Source organism: Thunnus albacares, chromosome 4 (assembly GCF_914725855.1).
Source record: "Thunnus albacares chromosome 4, fThuAlb1.1, whole genome shotgun sequence".
Taxonomy (NCBI): Eukaryota; Metazoa; Chordata; class Actinopteri; order Scombriformes; family Scombridae; genus Thunnus; species Thunnus albacares.
The window spans coordinates 31,315,756-31,338,638 of record NC_058109.1 but is presented as its reverse complement, the minus strand read 5'-3'; the positions used below and the strand labels follow the sequence as shown (position 1 = coordinate 31,338,638).

The 22,883-nt window shown below is 38.2% G+C and overlaps 1 protein-coding gene across 3 annotated transcripts in view; it reads right to left on the bottom strand.

The window, feature by feature from the left end:
• Positions 1-267: 267 nt before the first annotated feature.
• The window catches only part of LOC122981456 (contactin-4), a 53,258-nt gene continuing 30,642 nt past the window's right edge, over positions 268-22,883 (bottom strand). For 2 of the 3 annotated variants that reach the window (XM_044350204.1, XM_044350202.1), the window contains 6 exons: positions 22,470-22,704; positions 22,235-22,350; positions 11,195-11,375; positions 7,949-8,061; positions 6,902-7,070; positions 268-2,741 (listed from right to left, as the gene is read on the bottom strand). In XM_044350204.1, coding sequence (XP_044206139.1) covers positions 2,617-2,741; positions 6,902-7,070; positions 7,949-8,061; positions 11,195-11,375; positions 22,235-22,350; positions 22,470-22,704 — 939 coding nt within the window. In that variant the 3' untranslated portion in view covers positions 268-2,616. Of the gene's footprint in view, positions 2,742-6,901; positions 7,071-7,674; positions 7,854-7,948; positions 8,062-11,194; positions 11,376-22,234; positions 22,351-22,469; positions 22,705-22,883 lie in introns of those variants that run through there. The other variant, XM_044350205.1, reaches the window with a different exon arrangement.

Here is a 22,883-nt window from a genome sequence, read left to right as displayed (position 1 = left end):
ATGAAACTTTATTTTATAAGCAACTTATGGAGACTAACATTTCTCTAATTTTTACTGAAATAACTTCAATTATTCTGTAGCCCCAAAGGATAAGGAGCACTTAGCATACAAACCATATTTTTCTGTAGTCTTGCACTGCACACTGTGTAGTACAGCAGAAATCACCTGAGACCAATGTTGCAAAGAATAAAAAATCTGTTGTGCCCCAGATGTATGAATGAATGAATCAAACAAGCCAAGAAACATCAACTGATTAAAGGGTTTCAATGTGAAGTTTTTATTGAATTCTCTTGTCATCTCACAGAGATATCTTATATTAATACAATGGTATTACATTACTAAAGTAATAAATAGCAGATTCAGTTAAAGAAAGCTTGTTAATCATAAATGAAACAGGATACATTTCTTAAAGACAAATTTGAGACATCATAATCAAATATTTCAACAGAAAGTACAACCATTAAATAGGAACATGTAAAGGGATTTAAGGTTTTAGGTCATGGAACAGCACAAAACAAACCCTTCTATATGAGAAAGCACTGAGGTTTGGATTGACATATTTCAAACAGTGAAACACTGAATACATATAAGAATCAAATAATGATTATATATAATAAATGAATAGCACTTAATTTAATTTAAAATAAAAAATAAAGCACACAAATAAGCATGAGTGAAACAGAGTTCTACACTCTTAAACACTTGTGTCTCCTCTTTAGGACAAATGTGTGTTGTCCTAAAAAAGTCACAGATGTGTTGAAACTACAAAATAACAAAAAGGCATCAAACGATTTAAAATAAAAGATGTGCATAGCAAACAAATCTGAAGTTTATAATATTACATTAGCATGTCTTTACATTTTGTCACTGAACATCCCTAACTTTTGTGAACTTTCTCTTATACCTTTGTAGCATTGTATCAAGGTGACACATAACTGAAAACCAACCAAATTATGTTGCATCAGTGAAATATGTCTATTTCTGACTACATATCTCCAAAATATGAATTTCTGTCATTTTTGAAGGGATAATTCAATTGTTATATGGCCTGAAATTGCTGGAAGGATATTGTCCAAAGACAAATTTTGCTTCTTTGATGATCTCATACATTTTTTTTAGCATTCTGTATGGTGCATACTAGTGTTTTCCTTTTATATATGAAAGGCGTGTTAAATACACAAAACAATTCTTACAGAGGAAGGCTTTTCTACTCACTTATCTTCAATTTCGGTGGTAACATAAGTTTGTATGGTAGGTGATTTTAGTTTGTCCTTTAGTCCTTTAATTTGTACACCATCGTTTTGCCAGTCTCTTCATTACAAAGAAGTAATTTTTTTCACACATAATCACATAAAACATACCTTCACAAATAAAATAAACAAGATATCTAAACAACATTTTACATTCTATGTTTGATAAGCTTGCCCTTATGCAAAAGTAATTACAATCTGTATGTTTTAAAGACTGGTTGACAACAGAAGTGAACAATATAAACTTGATAAGGCAAAGCAGCTTTTGAAGAATTCTTCTCAACTGGGTTTGCATTTGTTTCCATATAAAGCAGCATACCCAAGTGTTTCTTGACAAGTGCTTAAGAAGCATAGCAAAATTAGCCAGTGTTTCCCTGCATAAAATCAACACAGAAAACATTAGGTTTTGGTTTCAGTGGATGATGGATGATTACAGACTGGTATTAAACTGTTTATCTTGAAGATTGTCTGTTTTGATGGTTTTGGCGAGACCTCTTGTGACTGGTGGTCACATCAAGTTATACATGTAACAGCAGGGTAGTTAGGCCAGCCAGCATATTGACCAGGATGTAGATACCTATGCACTGCATAGGTATCTACATCCACCATCCACCACATCCGCCATCCACCTGTTATGGATAACTGCATAGTATGCAGTTATCCATAATAGCCATTCCAGGCGGCTACCTTCTGTGATTACCCTCAACTGGACTCAGAGACAAGAATTTGAAATAATTAATGTAAAAATCCAGTTTATTTGGAAAACTGTAGGAGGCTTTGTTTCCCCAAAACTGTATAACGGAAATCTGCCAGTTTAAAATATTCCGTAATTTTTCTTTAAATTCAAATGAGGAAAACTCAGTAAATAGAGATTGACTGAACACGTTTTTCCCAAGTTGCCTAACCTGTAGCCATATAGCTTCTGATATAGCATGTTAGGGATCTGAAAGTCGGTGAAACTTGTACCTTTTGGTCTGTAACATTCAAAGAGGTCACAGCAAGCCAAGAAATAACTTGGAAGTTGAGGCAAAATAGGTGGAAACAGACACTGGAATGGGGAAACTTTGACATGGGAATGTGCTCAGGTTCATTTCACAAAGAAAGATAAGATATTCATCTTTCCATGTTTATCAAATACATGCATCCTGAAGGATTGCAATGGTCCTGAAAATAGGCAGATGAAAATGTTTTGTAACTGTGCTGTGAGTAACAGTCCAAACACAGATTTGTGGACATTTGACAACCTGTCAGAACAGTCCTATCACCCGTTTTTGGGTTACAAACCAGTGATTGAGAAACATTGTTCTAGTTAGCTGCTTATTCCGCAAATTTGCCATATATAATAGACCCATAAACTAAGTTCATTCTAATGTCCAGAGCTAAAAATAAAGGCATCATAAGCTACAAACTGAAAATAGAAAATAAAAAAAATCATCATGAAACAGCACATCTTCATTGGAACTGGACACACGCTTCCTTTAGAGTTTAGACCTGTGAAGAAAAGAAGTTAATATTAGGCATAAAAAACTTTTATAAGAGCATCCAGATCTCTCATACCTCTGTCTGGGTTGCATTACACATCTAAATGTGCTTAAAAGAACATATTGCGGTAGTCATGCTGATTTCAGGAAAATATCTTCTCAAAATTCGGAGAATTTTTGGGCTCTTTACAAGCTTGGCGTGTACACATTTTAAATGAATCAGACTAATTGCCGTTTTAATTTGTTATGTTGCTGTAATGCCACCTACATGTTAAATGCCATCAAATTTTACTGATTTTAGAGATGCTGATAGTTGTTATATATACATGTTGATATACACATATCATATATAACAATTTGATATATATACGTCTGCTAAATTTTCTATATCACCATTTTTTCAAGAGTTAAACCAACCAAAGTCAAATAGTTCATACCAAACCAGGTCCAACCAAATCAATAGCTTTGTCCAGGGTCATCCAAATATATTATTTACCAAATATATGGTGAGTGGTGGTGAAAAATAGTCCAGTCAGCCAACTCACGTGGAGAGGATTATTATTTAAATGTGGAATATGTACAGCATTAGTGTTTGGCATCTAGGTTCTGACCTCGTTGCTCAGCAGGGAGTGGGGAGTGACAATACTACAGGTGGATGCTGGGGTGGAGGTGGGGCTTTTGAAAAGCTAAAAGAACAGCAGCAGCAGCAGCGGTAGCACAACAAGTAAGCATGTGAGGAGTGTGGCAGCAGGTATGCAGCAAAGTGTGAGCAGAGCACTGACGGCTTAAATATGCTGCCATGATTATAAGGGTGCATTGGATATACTGTATGTTACGGTGAGGGGACTATGGCATGTGAGTAGGGTGGCAGCTTGAGTTGGGCTGACTGAACTAGCTTGCAGGCATTGCTTCATTTCAGTCAGCCAACTCAGGTGGAGTAGATTGTTATTTAAATGTAGAATATGTACAGGATTATTATTTGGCGTCTAGGCTCTGACCTTGTCTAGACACCATCCGTCGTGTGGTCATTCCCCATGAGCTCCTTGGCCACGAGGGAAACATGCTATCTAGTGGAAACAGCTATGTGTAGACCTGGCACCAGCCGCCATGTGGTCATCCCCTTGCTTAGCACCTCAGACCATGAAGGAAATATGCAATCTAATGACATAAGATGGAAGAATCTAAACCCAGCAATCCACCTGATATGCAGCAAATGGCTGAGACACTGAGCTATGCTTTAAATAATAAAATCCCAAATTCAAGGCTCAGACATGTAGACATGCTTCAGTCATAATTGAAGCAAGATATATGATCGACAATACATGCATGTTTTGTTGATCATCTGCAGTTTAGCAAAGAGTGTGGCTTTAGATCTGACTGATGTACAGATTACCCCCCAGAATTACGCTGCAAAACCAATACTCTACATAACTGAAATGAATAAAACTGAAAGCAACATAAAGGATGTGCCAGATGAAGCAGGAGATAAGCCCAGTAGCAGCAGAACTTAAATTGCAACCGATAGCATGTAGCCAGGAGATGCATAAGAGCAGAAACTAAATGTCAGTAAGATATGGCCACAAACAGATCAACAGGACTATGACTGAGGGACAGCAGCTATGGGATAGCTTCTGAGGCTCATGCTTACTTAAGGGGCAAAATGCTAATGATGATGATGATGATGACGACGATGATGATGATGAAGATGATCATTATTACTATTATTAATAATTAATAATTAATATGTATGTATTTAATGTATTTATTTGTTAACCATTATGATACAGTTTAAATGAGATGCAGGAGCCAACTCATTCACTAAGAAAATTTTCAATGAACATTCCACATTTGGACTTAACAAAGGACAGGGAGGCATTGCACTTCATGAATACTTTGCCTTTCAGCTGTAGATTACTGATGACAAACAGCTTTGAGCCTACAAAGTCATTTGAGGCTTGAATGAGGTTCAATAGTATTTTTTCCAAATTGGAAAAGACAGCGCTTAATTCATTTTTTAAATATTATCTGATTAATTCATTAAATTTGTTTGTATTTATTTAATTTATTTTAGATACTGAATATACATCGTAAAATATACATAGCATCAATGGCTGTAGCCTATACTTGGCACATGCCACTTGACATGAGCCTCATGCACCAGAAAACTGGAAGTCCTGATATAAAACCATTATGGGGATAAATTTCTCATCCCTAAATTGGGGCTTTCAATTTGAAATCGATGTGAAGTTATCGACTAGATTGTATCACTAAAGAAGAGTCCTCACTCTGCTGGAGTTGTTGAAACTACAAGAGCATGCAGTCCAATGGCGACAGCAAACAAATAACAAAACGGACAGAGGAAACATCTTCACTCATAAATGATCTTTAGCTGAACACAGGCTGTGGCTCACACAGCCCACTTTACCCAGACAACAGACTAGTTTCACTTGGCATCTCACTCACGGAATCAACGTTAATTAGCAACAGTTGATGTAATCTGCCAGGTGACTTTTCCGCATTTTACAGACGAAAGCGCGGTCAGTGCCAGCTAAAGAAGCTGCTGCTTGAATGTTGACATTGATCTTGGCTGATAATAAAGAGGGAAGAAAATTAAAGGTCTGATAACAGACAGCAACGCAACCTACAATATCCGGGTGTTAAATCCAAGTACCAGAACACACAAATACTTAATATAAACACACTCAAGTTTTCCACTAACAGCGAAACTCTCGCACTGAAGAGCCCTGCTGGTCCCCACAGCAGCAAATGGCAGCGAGCACTGACTGAACAGAGCTTTAACATCCAGGCTATGTTTGGATGTACATGCATGTAAGCACAAGAAGTAAACTTGGCTTGGTGACTGCAGTGATCCTTGCCATCTGGCGAGGAGTGAACACTTTAAAGGTGATCCCGATCCACTGCAGCACGAAGCTCCACCCTCCGCCGCTGAAATATATATAGTTTACCGCTGATCAGAGTCTCAGTCTCACAATGCAAACATGGTTCCTTCCTCAAACCCCCAAAGTGACACAATCAGGCTGATATGCAGCCAGTTTGCTTTTGAAATGCTATATGAACAGCAGCAGCGGCAGTGCCATAGCAGCAAGCAAGCATATGAGCAGGATGGCAGCAGGCATGCAGCAAAGTGTGAGCAGAGCAGTGACAGCTTAAAGGACCAGTATGTAGGATTTAGTGGCATCTAGGGGTGAGGTTGCAGATTGCAACCAACTGAATTCCCCTCCCCTCCCAAGCGTGTAGGAGAACCTACGGTGGCCACAAAACCCGTGAAAAATGAGAAAGGCCCTCTCTAGAGCCAGCGTTTAGTTTGTCCGTTCTGGGCTACTGTAGAACATGGCAGTGCAACATGACTGGCTCCATGGAAAAGGACCTGCTCCCTATGTACATTTAAAAGGCTCATTCTAAGGTAACAAAAACACAAGGATTCTTATTTTTAGGTGATTACACACTAATTAAAACATACTACACACTACACCTTTAAATACACCGCCATGATCATAAGAGTGCGTTGGATATATGTTACAGTGAGGGGAGTATGGCATGTGAGTGGAATGGTAGCTCAAGTTGGGCTGCCTGAACTAGCTCATCGGCATTGCTTCATTTTTGCAAAAAATTCACATTCATCCATGTAAATGGAAAAGAACGTGACCTATTTGGCGACCAGGGAACTTAAATAATAATAAATAAAATAATAAATAATAAGAAGTAATATTTTTCTTAAACACTTCACAGTTCAGAAGTAATTAACAAAAATGTAAAGTGCTTCATAAGTGGCCACATGGTTGCACTATCCACATCAAAATCTAATAGCTTTTTCCTTGGACTATTGTAAATCTTTCTACCAAATGTCACTGAACTCTGTTTTTTGTGGTAATTTTTGAGATATCTTGTTAACAGACAAACAAACAGGACTGAAAACATCACCTTCTTGGTGGAGGTAACTGTCTACATTTTGTTTCTTCTTCTTGGCCATATGCTGCAGTGTTATTTCAATTTTTATGTGTATTCTGAAGCCTTTGTTCAAGCTCAGTGAAGCTGATAAACAGTATCAGTCACACAAGGGATTAGTTACACACAGTGCTCCCATCCCACTGCTCCTCTGCTTAATTCCAACTCTACTCATTTTCATGCTGCAGACTATTGGAAACTTACTGGACATCTTTGGTATGCGGATGGGGCCACTGCTGGTGCCATCACCCCCCTCGGTCAGAGCTTTGATCTCAATGAGGTAGTCCTCTCCAGAGGGGATTTGCAGCTCCACATTGGTCTTATTGGTTTCCAGTACAGTAGTCCTGCCATGCCAGTTCTGACGATACACAACCTGGTATGGAGTGTGGATCCTGAGTTTACATATTTTACTTCAGCCGCAACAGTCAGAAATTAAACCTTTGTGACCTCTCAGCAGACAGATGAATGACTTCATTCAAGATATTGGATTAGTGTGTGAAAAACAAATCAGGAACGCAAAAGTGGAAGAAGTGTATGCAGCCAAGTTCTAGTTATGCATTTACAGTCTCTCTCTAAAGGAAGTAATGAACTCAAAATGTAAGTGCCTTATGAGGTGGTGGTTTGTTCCCAGTGACTCAATATGGAGGAACATCACTTCAAAACAGGACCTCAGTGATCATTTTTACATGTGGCATGGAGAGAATTGAGAGAATTCCGTTTTAAAAATGTGAACAATCTGTAAGAAATTTTCACTTTTCATTCACATTATTGCCTTTGTCAAATTATGAAACCTTTCCTGTCCACATGCACTGCGCGCTCCCTTACAACAGAGTTCCACAAAAGGCTTATCATTAAAATGAGCAGGGTGCATATCCCTAAAGAGTATAATATATATATATATATATATATATATATATATATATATATATATATATATATATATATATATATATATATATATGTATATTTGTGGAAAGCATTATAAAAAACAGTGGGTTTTCTACACAAGTATGCAAAGTGGATCAAATATGATGCTGAATTCCCTCTGTGGCATGACACCTTTCATTTTATCACCTGTAACAGATCTTTTAATTTTGAAAGGGCAGACAGGGACAATCCATAATGTAGCACTGGAGTGCTGAGGTCTATCTTTCCACTGCAATGAGAAAGACATTTATTGGGATGACAGCTGCTGTGGCTCTATTTGTTTCCCCAGTTCTGGAGTTTCTGCTATTACTCAAACAAACTCACCTTGTATCCTGTCACCTCAGACTCATTTTCCATCGCCTTGACATGTTCCCAATTTAGAGAGATCTTAGAGTTGGTCAAGTTCCACTCAATATTCCCTGGGGGCTGACTTGGTGCTGCAAGATATGTAATTATATAGACACAAAGTTTCACAAATGAATGCACAAAACGAATGTCATCAATAGTACTCTCTAAACTATCTCTGCAGTCATCCTTAATTTAATCATCTGGTGTTGCAGCAGAATGCATTTCATACTATATACTCTTCAACCTTCAAGGGCACAGAAGTCAACAGAGAAAAACGGAGGTCAGGAAAAACAGAAAATACACAGTCTTTGATTACCCTTTCATTTATGTGTGTGAAAACATGGTTAATAAGGATGAAATGAAAAGGTCACCCTGAAGCAGCACAAATCATTTGAAATCAGTTTAAGTGTAATCAATGACAACAAGTGAAATTTCACTTTAAGCCCTGTAGCTCAGTTTGTTTGTAAGCACTGAAAGTGGCTGAAAGCATGTGAACTGTCATCCGAGACCAGTAAGAGGTGAAAGGAGCTGAACTGTTAGTTGCTTTGTTGAAATGCCATTTGACAGGTAAGCACTGAACATATTTAAAGAGACATGAAAGCAATTGGAATGTGAGTTTAATAGTGAACAATAAAAGCGACAAAAAGTTGAAGTGCTAAGGTAGATCAAGTGTCAGTTGGTATGTGAGCAGTGACACCAGTTAAAATGTCAGTGGAAGTAGCTAACCTCTCAGTTGGGAATGGAGCAGAAAAAGGAAGCCAACGTGGAAGTGCCAAAAACTACAGTTCCTCGAATGGCCACTTGAGGCTGGCTCCAAAAGCAAATCAATCCCCATAGACCCTTCATGTTAAAATGAAACAAAAAACAAAAACACAAACAAAAAACAGTTGACTGCAAAGGTGATGAATTTTTACATGACTCACCTGTTTAAATTTTATTAAGGCTTAAAGTTATGCATAATTAAGGGTGTGGCTACTTTGAGTGACAGGTGGGTGCTGTCACAGGCAAGTTGCTACCACAGTGACAATGTGGGTTATGTAATGTAACCTTGGCATTACCCCAGATTCAGAGTATAGGCGTTGCCTTAGTTGTCGCTATATCAGTGTTTTTTCAGTTCATGAAAGTTAACTGTAACATTGTTGTTGTCTAAAAAAGTCTTGTTCAATGTTTGGTTGAACAAAAAGACCCTCAAAGGAGTCGGCTCTTTTTCCAGTGAGTACATTTTGTTTTAATGGTTTTGAGCCTTTTTTTTACTAGCAAAAATTGGCATTATCATTTTCGTGCTAACCAGCGAGCAGCTAGCTTTAGGGTCAGCTCAACCCTCCAAATATGGTCACTTCTGGCTCCAGAAATCCAAGATGGTGATGGTCAAAATGCAAACTTGAGGCTTCAAAACGGGACTCCACAAACTAATGGGTGACGTCACGGTGGCTATGTCCATCATTTTTTACAGTCTGTAGTTGGCTGAAAGCAGTTCAAATATTATTTGTCATTTTTAATAAAAATATAAATAACAATAGAAACATTAGTCATATTTAGCACATAACATCAGTAAAACCTGAATTTTCACACAGCAGCAGAACAAGCCAAGACAGCAAAACAGATGTAAAGGATAGGTTTCTATTTTTTTAAGGGGACCTGTTTTGCTCATTTCCAGCTCCATTCTTATTCTGGGACTCCACTAGAGTAGCTTTGCATGATTTACAGTTCAAAAACTCCTTATTTATCTTATACTGGCCCTTTATGCAGCCCCTCAGTCCAGCGTCTGTCTCTTAACAGGCAGTCTTAGCTCCTGCCTCTTTATGCCCCTCCTCCAGATGAGCCCACTCTGCTCTGATTGGTCAGCTTTCCGGAAGCCTGCTGAGGGTTGTGTTAAGTTACTGCTGATGAAAACCCAACATTTCCTGCTTTACTGCTTCAAATTAAACATTTCTAAATGACTAAATAACAGTAGACATTTATTGTGAAGAATTTACAGGAAATGAAATGTGTTCCTCACCGAAGCAGCAGAGCTTCGTTAGCAGTGCTAAAAAACAGTCAACACAACAACAGAGATATTTGAAGCTATTTGTTCAGTGGATCAGTTAGAAATAATGCAGGGAGGATGGCACAAGCAGAAAAAGCCACAGTGATGATGATGTTTGATGAAGAGCTGCAGACGGCCAGCACACCTCCAACAGGTAAACTACTTATTTCACTTTGCCCTGCTGTGTCATGGAAAAACACTCACAGCATGCCAGCTGGACTCGAGTCATGGCTCAGTGTGACTACCCCCAAAACAATGAAAAAGTTCTATAATGTTAGCAGAGCGGAGCAGTGAACTTGTGTGCATGGAACAGATGACCATATAAAGAAATCCGTCACAAACCGCCATCGGCTCAGGCTGAAAGTAGAAAAAACTGTTGGAAACCAAGCGTTCAGAGCAGTCTAACGCCGGAGACAGGGATAACGTCTACATACGTTTACCTCATTATTTGAAACTTTGGCCACGTTTAATCTGAGCATCCAACATTGTAATATTATATATATGACAGAAAATAAGGAAAAGCATAATAAGTCCCCTTTAAAGTCTAACTTAAAACAATACTCATAATCTATATGTTACATTGCAGAAGCCATTGGCTGTTCCATTCATTCTATCTCCTCACACTAGCTGAATCCCTTCATAAACCTACAGACCACTACAAGCAGAATGTGGTATCTTTCTGATTGTTAAGTGTAGGTTTATTGTCAGCAGCAAACCTTCAAGTGACCACCCGGACGTACTCATGAGTCCAAATTGCTGCAGCAGAACCCACCATGTAAAAAAGAAATTACTGAGTATTAAAAAACACAACTTTTAAAACTTTAAAACTATTTTTTAATATATTCTATGTAAATTGTATCTGAAATTAAGTTTTTTAACCTGTCAGATTTTAAGATTTTTAGTCTAAAACATGAGAATTTCACACTTAGAATTAATATCAGAATCAGCCATAAAACATCCATTATATGTGTGTAATTGTATGTAAACTCCTCTTTATGTTGTTAACCCCCTAAAGACCCAGAAATACAGTATTACAGAGGAAGTGACCTCAGTGGTAGCTATAGCGCTGGCTTCACAGCCAGTTTAGACAGGTGAAATGACTACAGCAACCAATAAGTGTTACTGGTTGCATACAGTATGTTCACAAGCCAAAAAATGGAATAAAGCACATTTTTGTGTCCTGTGGTTCAACTCACGAGGTTTCTTGGTGGTGATGTTAAAAGCAGGGCTGCACGGTCCAAGTCCAGCGCTGTTTTGGGCTCTGACTGAGATCAGATAGACTGTGCTGCCCTTCAAGCCAGAGAGCAGAGCTGTGGTGTTGATAACCCTCACTCTCTCTGCTTCACTCTGCTGAGATCCTTTCTCCCAGAAGAGAACCTAAACCAAAGACATGAACATTACCACAGACCCCCAGCCACATTGCCTACCTTTGCTTTTTTCCCTTTTTAAGCTGTTTTCAAATCTGTAAATCTGTCCACCTGAGAGCGTCACAATGTGCTTATAAAAAGCGCACCCTATACAGTGCATTTGATTGAAAGTACATGTAAAGAGGTTTACACAGGATATGGCAGCAGAGCATGAAGTACTAGGGCACACACTTATATAATAGGGATAATCAAGTTTACTTAAAGGAATCTCCTTTTGTTTTTTTCCCATTTCATTAAGTTGTAAGATATTTGGGCTAATCTAAGTCTTTCGTGTGCCGTAGCAGTGATTCTATAGGGTCTAACTTAAAAGGGGAGAGAAAGAGAGTTCCATGCTATCTGCCTATAGCTACTGTAGTCCCGAGGCAGTCCAACCCACATTTTTAAGCTACCGAGTGATCCTGTATTTCATAATCAGCAATATCAAACGCAATACTGGGAATGAAGAGTGCATGGATAAGGAGCTTGTCAGAATCTGTATTCATAGGGAGATCATGTATGACCCTAACACGAGACAGGAAAACCAGACAGGAAAATGTCAGACAGATGGTTTGAGAGTAGGTACTTATTCAATTGGCTGCACACAGGTTTTCAGGGATCTTACTTGGGAAAGACAGATTAGCGACAAGGCCTGGAGTTGCTGATAACAGATGCATCTAGGGTGTTTTTTTCTTTTTCCACCAGCGGTTTAATTATAGCAATTTTACTTTAGGAAAATACCTGAAATACCTGAGCAGAAGATGTTAAAAGTTTTAAAACCAGCTCTGCTAAGAATCTAAACACACTCTCAAAGAGGGATGAAAGAGGGGGGTCTAAGGAGACTTAAGCTGTCTTGTTGCATCTAAAAGTCTTATGGAGACAGTGGCAGTAAAGTGCACTATACCACTATTAAAGTGTTTTAACAATCTAATGTGCATATAGTATTCTAATACTATATGCACATTAGATCCCAAATTACATAATTAATAGCCAATCATGGATTTGCCTTTCCAGGGGTTTTAAACAGTGTTTGTGTGTGGAAGCACAAAGAACACTGCTAATGTTTTGTATTGAAGCTGGCTATAAATTCCTCATGTTTTGAAGTGGAGAGGAGTGTAGGACAGATGGAGGATGGGTGATTTAGCATAATGTAGGCTATTAAAAGTATAAAAAATGTGCATGTGCATTCCCTGTGGTTTCAGTGAATGTTCTCATTTTTAAAAGCTTTAGATGTGCATAAATAAAGAGAAGCATAATAAAGAAAATATACTAACAAACACAACACCCCCTACCATAGACAGTATTCCCCTATAGTACTGAATATGTCTGGAGTATGCACTTGATAGTCATGCCTACAAACTTGCTTCCACTTCAATGGATTATCCACATCCCAGCTGAACAACAGAGATAGTATGACCAAGTCAAAGTCTGCAGAAGTTTTGCTCAGTAATTCAGGAAAATCATCCAGAAACTCATGTGATGAAGAAAACAGCAGGTGTTCTGTTGTCTGCATGACCACATCTTATATTATGAAGGAAACTGACCGTTAACTAAAACCCTCCCCAAAACAGGGATTGTCCAATCATAGCTTAGCAATCGTCACTAGGCACAGCAAGCCTCTCAAGCTATAGCTTTCTTCACATGCTGATGCAGTGTACATGAGGCTGCAATAAAAGCAATACTCTTTGTATTTTAAGAGTTTGGTGGTTGGTCTTTTTTATCACCTTTCCAAAACTGAAAATACAAGTGCAAATTGTAAAGAATCTATTAAACAATCTACAAAACAAACAAACAAAAAAATCCATAAAACACACACAAAAAAGACGCTAAAGTCAGCATGCCTGGCTAATACGTTAATTACTGTATCGTAATTTGTTAATTAACTACAATATATTGTAGGGTTAGGTTAGAACAACACTGATTTGGGGTCATGTTTGCATCGTTGTCCTGCTCTGTAAAGTTTTTTCTGTATGAAAATGCCAGCAGTAAAGCAGAAATCTAACCTGTGCTCTTTGTCCAAGTAACTTACTTACTTATGTATTTCTATCAAACATCTGAAAGGTGGTATGTTAGAATTGAATAACAGTCTGAGATAATTTTTTTCCTTATAATATCATACTACTTATACTAGAACTAACTAGTTACCCTCAAGAATAACATCACTCCTTTCTTTCCATGTCTTCTAGCTCAATCATAAACTGGTGAGAATGCTGGATTTTTGTCTGAGACCTGTAAACTTAAGCGGCAGCCTTTTACTGAGTTAGCCATCAAATGCATATTTATTACCCCTTTTTCAGATTTCTTCTTTTCATACAAGACAGACATGCTTTTCAGCTGACATACGAGTTGCCATTAGCTAGCTATCTACAGCTAATACAAATGGCTAAAAATCAGAAGCCTACTTTTGTTGACTTCTTACTCAAATTAAGGGGCCACTGTAGTGGTAAATCCGCCACTGTTATCACCGTTAGGAAGGGCAGTTTCACTACAGTAACATTTAAATCATACGTCCAAGTCAGATACAAGGCCGGATTACCAGCAGACAAAGTGGGCAACTGCCCTGGGACCCCAAACCCCCAGGGGCTCCAAATGCCTCAAGGTCACTGTATTGTCAGTTATTATATGGTAATTCTTAAGTTTGGTAGAGATTATATATCTATATCTAATACCTAACCATGGTGGGTCCTGCATTATTACCTACCTGCACTGTCTTGTTGAGGAGCTACAAGAAAGAGCAACTTTATTATTTCAGTATATATTGTTCTCATATGGTGCATACTCAAAAATAAAGTTGTAATTCAAATAACCATATTTAACCAATGTAGATCAAATCTGGGGCCATGTGGGGTTGTTCCAGCATTTGTGGCCTGGGGGGTGTCTGGGCAAATAATGGACCTACCATGTGTTGTCTGCTGAGTGCAATGGACTCAATAGACTTAAACAGGTCAGGTGGGCAGGACAATTTTGCCGATGGTCGCATAATGGATTAATCTTGCTACTATCAGAGACTTCTATATCCCATCTTGTATAGTTCTGATGGTGATGCAGAAAGTCCCAAAAGTTTGTAGTGCTGCTGAGAGGTGGAGTTTGCTGAAGTAATTTTTGTATTCTCAGTTTGTTAACACTCTCAGCTGTATTTAGGTCTCATGTGCTGAGTAGGAGAAGGTGTATCCAAGTACTCCTGCTATTTTCATTCATACAGGTGAAGCAGCACTATAAGCCAAAAGGTTGGGTGATACATAAATTAGAGGGTGTGGTGATGAGTCATTATCCTCTCAGTCAGTCACATTACTTGTCTCATACCTTTCAAACAGCTGTTCTAATCAAAGTGGCATATGACTAAAATACCACTGCATGTGTAGTAATCATCTTCTAATACGTCAAGCAGGCATGTTGAGGAACACTTCACTAAAATCAAAGGCATTGCCACCAGTGTGTAAATAGTATTTGTTGGCCACCTTGTATGAAGAGCCCTCTAGGGCTGATACCATGCTGGGACAGATGCATATGAGAGCTTTCCAGGCTCTCTGCTCCACAGCTGGCTGCTCAGCCTCTGGGGATTGGCACTGAAGGTTTTTATCAGTTTAGACTACAATATTGTTTCTACTTATCAATTTGATTCTTCATTTGCTCTTATATTGATCAGTTTTGAGGGAAATATAGTATATACAGGTTCAACAGTGTTAGTTTAAAATATTTCTACTAAATAGAAACATAGAGTATATTCAGGAAACCATCAAAAGAACAAAAGCTAACAAACATCTGCTTGTTTAATGCACTCACATAACAAAGCATATGTTATTATCTCTCATGATTCATGTCATATATGAAAACACTCTCAGAGAGCATGCATGCTCTGTGAGCATGCTTCACAGAGCTATGTCACTGTTTGCAATGCACATCAGAGGAATCTGTAGTGTTGGAGCTAAATAATTGCCTGGAAACGAATATCAAAAGCCACTGATAAAATACATTTTGGTGAAGCACAGTTTTCTGGCACACTGTATAGACAGGACATTATGAATGGGCTCTGCTCTCCAGTTTCACCATCTCCCTCCCTCTTTGGCTAGACTCTGAGACTCACTGAGGCCTCTCATAAGGATGTGTCTGTCCTCTTTGGGGAGATTCAGGACCAAAACAGAAGGAGGCTATTTTGGGAGTGCCTCCAGAAGACAGGTTCAAAACTTTGTATTCCAGTGTCTCATTTCTGGGACTCAAGAAAAATAGATATACTGTATGAGACCTTTGCAATCAAGTGTTAATCATATAACCCCTTATGTGAATTGTTTGCAAAGCCCTTTGAGACAGGCCTAATGTCATATACAACACATTATACATCATACTGTTACTATAGTATATCAAAGACCTGCCATATAATGTACACCATTAACACACAGCTGCATATAGGGAATTCAGTCTTTAATTCATATGATTTTGTCTTTGGACTTTGAGAGGAAACCACATAGGTTCCTAAATGTAGATGTCTTCTGTCTGATGGAGCTTTGCTGCCATGTTCAGTATTTGAGAGTACATTGTGGTCTGTATAGTGCATTCTTTACTCTGGCTCTTACTGTGTAATGCTCCAAATGTTCTAAAATATTCTCCAAACTTATCCCTTCTACAGATGTGGTAATGAAACTGGAGAGTTTTTTACACTGAGCTAATGGTCCTTCTCAAACTTGCAACTTGGAGTGTGTGTTGTCTCCAAACGTATAGATCTTGGCTAAATAAGGTCAAGCTACCATTACACAACAAGATGTTCCTGATCAATTTTTAGAATCTGTACATTGGCAGTGACATTATTTATCCTCACCAGCCCATTGGTGTACCCCTCAGTTTAATTGCAGTGAAACAAGCCAATGAGAAACTTGTCACCCAGGATGATTTCAAGATTAAATTATGTCCATAATGTGACATATTCTCTGGAAAAACCGTGTCTGGTGGCCACTAGTCACATTTGAGAACAGGGTTATTCCTGAATGTCAGAATTTGTATACAAAAGTACAGGATTAAGATCAACATAGAGGAGTTATAGCAAAAAAAGCCAACAGTTTAGGGTCAGCCCATGATTGGAAAACCAAGTGAGAAAAGCCCTGTTAAAATTCTCATCTAAATGCATCCAATATCACCTATTGTAGATATTACATTATTATAAGTGTCATGCTGAAGCAACATTATGTACTACCTGCATGATCTATCAGTATTTCTGACGTGGGCTGAATCAGCTGAGTACTGACCTGATCCATTACAAAACTATGAGCTGAAATTGAATGACACTCTTCTTCCATTCTTGTGATTGAATGTCAAACTGCTGGTATGAGCTTTCTACAGTGGAGGAATCCTGAAACTGAATACCTGACTGAATATGAAATATGTCACTTTCTAAAAGTCAAGTCAAATCAAGTCAGTTTTATTTATATAGTGCCAAATCACAACAAAAGTTATGTCATGACACTGTTCATATAGGTCAGGTCAAGACCATACTCTTTAATTTACAGAGACCCAACATTCCCCCAAGCACTTGGTGATGGCAGCGAGGAAAAACTCCTCTTTAAGGGGAAAAAAAACTTGAGCAAACCCTGGCTCTAGGTGGGCGGCCATCTGCCTTTACCAGTTGGGTTGAGAGAGAGAGAGAGGGATGGGGAGAGGGGAGAGAGAGCGAGCGAGAGAGACACAGAGATGTACAGCAAAAACAATAATAACAATAACAACTGTAATAATAAGTCTAAGCCTATAGCAGCATAACTAGGGGCAAGGCACCAAGGCAAGCCTGAGCCAGCCCTAACTGTGAGCTTTATCAAAAAGGAGTTTTAAGCCTACTCTCAAACATAGAAAGGGTGTCTGCCTTCTGAGCTGAAACCTGGGCTGAGCCTTCTACTTTTGGAGACTCTAGGAACCACAAGTAAGCCTGCATTCTGGGAGCGCAGTGTACTAGGGGAGTAATAGGGTAATATGAGCTCTTTAACATATGATGGTGCCTGACCATTAAGGACTTTGTAGGTGAGGAGAAGGATTTTAAATTCTACTCTGGATTTTACAGGAAGCCAATGCAGAGAAGCTAATAATGGAGAAATATGATCTCTTTTCCTAGTTCTTGTCAGTACACATGCAGCTGTATTCTGGATCAGCTGGAGAGTCTTTAGATTTATTGAGGTAGCCTGATAATAAGGAACTGCAATAATCCAGCCTGGAAGGAACAAATGTGTGGACTAGTTTTTCTGCATCTTTAAGAGACAGGATGTGCCTGATTTTGGCAATGTTATGTAGGTGAAAAAAGGCATTCTTTGAAATTTCCTTTCTGTGGGAAGTCAAAGACATATCCTGATCAAAGATAACTCCCAGATTCCTTACAGTGGAGCTGGAGGCCAAGGTAATGCCATGTAGAGTAGCTATATCATTAAATAATGTGTTTCTAAGGTGTTTAGGGCCAAGCACAATAACGTCAGTTTTGTCTGAGTTTAGTGGCAGAAAATTGCAAGTCAACCATGTCCTTAAGACATGCTTGAAGTTTAGTTAACTGATTGGTTTCATCTGGCTTCATTGATAAATATAATTAGGTATCATCTGCATAACAATGAAAAGTGTTTCCTAATAGTATTACCTAAAGGAAGCATATATAAGGTGAATAGTATTGGTCCAAGTACAGAACCTTGTGGAACTCCATGTCTAAGTTTTGTGCGCATAGAGGATTCATTGTTATGTTATGTTAACATATAAAAACTAAAATTGATCTGATAAATAGGACTTAAACCATCTTAATGTGGTTCCTTTAATGCCAATTAAATGTTCCAGTCTCTGTAATAGGATGTGATGGTCAATGGTGTCAAATGCATTATGCATTATGCATTAAGATCTAACAAAACAAGGACTGAGAGAAGTCCTTTGTCTAATGCAATTTGGAGGTAATTTGTAATTTTCACCAGTATTGTCTCTGTAGTATGATGCACTATAAATCCTGACTGAAAATCCTCAAGTAAACTATTGTTAGGTAGAAAGTCACAACTGATTGGCGACTGCTTTCTCAAGGATCTTGGAGAGAAAGGGAAGATTAGATATAGGTCTATAGTTGATTAAAACGCCTGAATCAAGAGTAGGCCTTTTAGGAAGAGGTTTAATTACAGCTACTTTAAAGGACTGTGGTACATAGCCTGTTAATAAAGACAGATTGATCATATCTAGTAAAGAAGTGCAAACTAAGGGCTTAAGGCTGACTTCCTTAAGCAGCCTAATTGGGATGGGGTCTAAGAGAAAGGTTGATGGTTTAGATGAAAAAAAAATCATTGAAGTTAGTTCAGGAAGGTCAACTGGAGAAAAACAGTTTAAATATATATCAAGTTTTACAGCTGTTTCTAAGGTTCCTGGTTCTGAGGATAAATCGGTGCCTGTTGAGGGCAGGAGGTGATGAATTTCGTCTCTAATAGTTAGAATTTTATCATTAAAGAAGCTCATTAAGTTGTTACTAGTGAGAGCTGTAGGAATACATGGATCAATAAAGTTATGACTCTTTGTCAGCCTGGCCAAAGTGCTGAAAAGAAACCTAGGGCTGTTTTTATTCTCCTCTATTAATGAGTAATAGGTGGCTGTGGCATTACAGAGGGCCTTCCTTCTTATGTTTTAAGACTATCTTGCCAGACTAAGTGAGATTCTTCCAGTTTGGTGGAACGCCATGTCCATTCAAGTTCTTGGGATGTTTGCTTTAATTTGCGGGTTTGGGAGTTATACCATGGAACAAACCTCTTTTGTTTTATTATCTTCTTTTTTAAAGGGGCGATGGAGTATAATATCATTTACAGCGAACCTGCAGCAATATCAACAAGATGATCAATTTGAGAGGGACTAGAGTTAACATAATCTTCTGTTGTATTGAGATATAGCATTGAATTAAATACTGACATAATCGTTTCCATAAACTTAGCTACAGCACTATCAGATGGCATGTAGCCCAGTAATAGGAATTCAAGTTATTAAATAATGGTCTGGTAAAAGAGGATTTTGTGGAAAGACTATTAAATGTTGAATTTGCAGTTGAAAATGGCTGCAACTTCACCTCCTCGGCCAGTGTCTCGAGGAATGTGAGTATTAATATGACTGGGGGGAGTGGATTCATTTAGGCTAACATATTTCTTTATGACATAGTCAGGTTTCAGTAAGACAAAATAAATCAATATGATAATCTGAAATTAGGTCATCTACTAATACAACTTTAGATGACAGAGATCTAATACTTAAGAGTCCACATTTAATTCTCCTATTTTGTTGCTTTTGCAGTGACGGTGTTAATTTTTTATTAGGTTTTAATGTATAACTCCTCTTATGTTTACTTTTGATTTAATTGATTTAAGTGGTTGGGGGGCAGGCACATTTTCTATGGGGGTTTGGGTGGGTAAATCATTGTTTATTTTTCTGATAAGTTTGTTTTTAATTAGTTATTTGATTATATAAAAAGGGATGTGATGTCATGATTGACAGCTGTGACAGCCACTCTCAAACCTCCGTCAGGCACTACTGCACAAACTCTGGCTCCAAATGAAGTCACACGAGCAAGATGGCAGCTCCCGGAAAGGAGATATTTTGGCTTCGCTTTTGCTTAGCGGTAGGAAGTGGAGACGTAAACGCCAGGTGCTCTGTGCGTGGTAACCATGGAAATGGCATTGTTACTGTATCCCTGCTGGTACAACTGTATTTTCTTTACAGGCTATAGCGGCATATTAAAATATATTTTCAAAAAATATTGAAAAAAATTCCATAACTAAATAACATAAGTACTAACTTTCAAATTAGACCATTACCAAATTACCATCTGAAAAGACCACAGCACAGAAGCTTCGGCAACTGGAAATGAGACAATACGCTTACCACAGTATGTCAGCATGTCCTACAGAAAAGTAGACTGCTCAGGTCTGCTTATCCAGAAAGTAATATTTGATAATTACTGTATAGTCTGCAGTTGCTATGTTTCTCAAATTAAAAACCAAAAAGAAATATTACTGACCGTCTGGGTACTGTAGCAGCGTATCGAAGTACACTCCTTGGCGTTGAGCCCAGCCTCTACAAATGATTCACTAAGACATGATTTGAGTGGATACCATTCATCAATTTAGACTAAAATTATTTTAATTTGGATATTTATCAAACAAACCCAGTGGACTTAGAAAATAGTTTATCAATGTGAGAATTTTAATGTATATTCACCCTCATGTTGTCAACACCTTTGTCAGGTGAAACCTGTTTACTCAATCCTTTGGTAAGATAATTAAAAACATAGTAGGCTACTTGTTGTTTTCTATACTTGAGATTTGATATGCTTGGAACTAAATTTGAGTGAAAATCACTAGTGGTGCCTGAGAGGTTATTCCAGTAATTTACAGGGAACTATGTGGCTTTAGTCTGGCATTGTCAGGCTAATATTTCCTTTTTCCTTGCTTCTTTGTCCCTGGATTATTTTATATTTACTCTCCTCATTCCCTGGTTTAATTTTGGAGACGTAACAAGCAGTTAACTTTTCTTATAAGCAATGATATCCTACACTGTAAACACTACACATTTTTTTAGTTTTCTGTTCTGTTTACATCTCATGTTAGCTGACTGCATACTTCATTTTACAGCCCAGTATGTTCTAGCTAAACACCAATCAAGTACTGACAGATGACTTTACACTAGCATATAATAAACGGTTGTCAAAATCTTTGTTATATTCTTAAGCACATCACATTAGTATTTTTGTCACCTCTATCAGGCTCTAGGAAGAGTTCAGAGCTACACAGCAGAATCAGTCAGTGAAACTGAAAATTTAGGAATTTTAGAAAATATCTGATATCTTCAGTTTAAATTGTCAGAAATTATTTAGTAGCATTTTGATCCACTTTTGAATGAATAATGAAAAAGCAGTTCTAGGTATCACAATAATTTAGCAGTTTTCACTAAATGTGAGCTTCAGCAAATTGGTGTACTTTTCGAGATACAGCTGAACTTAAACTATGAATTAAATTTTTAAAAAAAATAATTATGTCTCATACAAGCCAAATACCATATCCACCAATCATCTTAATATTATTTTGTAGTGCTCAATAGTTTTCACAATATTGTTTGCCCCCCCTCCCCTTGGATGGAGCAAGAGCCCTAGAAAATGCTGAAACACTGAAAAACATAAACAAATACCAATAAATCAAACATGTTTTTGACAAAAGTTTAAAAAAGTTGTATATTGTCATATTTGAGGTGAAATCTGTGGAATTAGTTTTCCCAGATTTAGCATGAATACTCATGCAAACATCAGCCTCTGCTCAATTAACCATTTTGTCTCGTTCCAAAACCACTCACCATGGTGCCTCAAACTGCTGTCTTATAACAATGTGTTGACCAAACACTGGCAATGACCTCAAAGCTTCTCTGCAGAGGTCAGGCCACCGGGGCATACCCTGCCATGTAAAATATCTGGGGTTTAGGAGAGAGTGTTATTTTTATCTAGGTTTTCCACAACCAAATCCCAGGAGAGCCTTTGTTGTAGAGGATAGTGATGAATGATGTTCACACTTTTTTATTTATTTCTTTTTTTTAATAGCAGCTCTCAGACAGCCTTGGGTATTGAGCTCTTTTGGAGACTGGAACAGCTGCCAACAGACCTCTTCATCCCCTGGATTAGCCTGTGAAAAATCTGCCGCTCAAACATGTACAGTATTTTAATGTCAGAATATTTCTATGTTGTCGCCATCGGCAGTTATATTCAAATGAACGCCAGCTTATTGTACTGTCAATCATTCTGGGATTAATGTCTACTCCTTGTTTGAATATACCTTGTAGCATTATTATTCCAAGGTTTTTTTTTCTACATACCTCATATGCAATGATCTTCTCACTGCTGGACCCAGGGGGAATTGGTTCCCAGTACACCTCGATCTCAGAGGCTGACACTGCACGAGCCCATACTCTTGATGGAGCCTCGGTGGGCTCTAAATAGCATAGATCATGAATTATTCATTTTTGCAATTAAGAGTGAAACCATAAATTTTTTAAATTAACACGATTAACTTAATTACTGTTTACAGCGTGTACAGGTGAATACACTCACCTTCCTCTGCAGAAAACACTTTCACGACACGGCTGAACGGTCCCTCTCCAATGCTGTTGTAGACTCCTACTTTCACTTCAAACTGGGACAGAGGTGCGATGCTGTCATTTCTGTAAATATATCTCGATGCATCAGGTGATGCCAGCACTGTCTGGATCCAGGTGCTGCTGCCAAGTGGGCGGAAAGCCACGACATAGCCAAAGTCCTCTCCGCTCTGCTGTTCCTCTGGAACTGGCTGAGATAGGGATAGAAAAGTTACGCCTTTGGCCCAAACAACTGTGCACAGAAATTAAATAAGGGAGTTGTAAAAAAGTGAAGCAGAGATAGTTTTATGTCTGACAGACCATTGAGCGAATGTACCACTGCAGCATCTTTCTGTGCTTTGAGCCTCTTCCAAAAAATGTAAAATTGTCT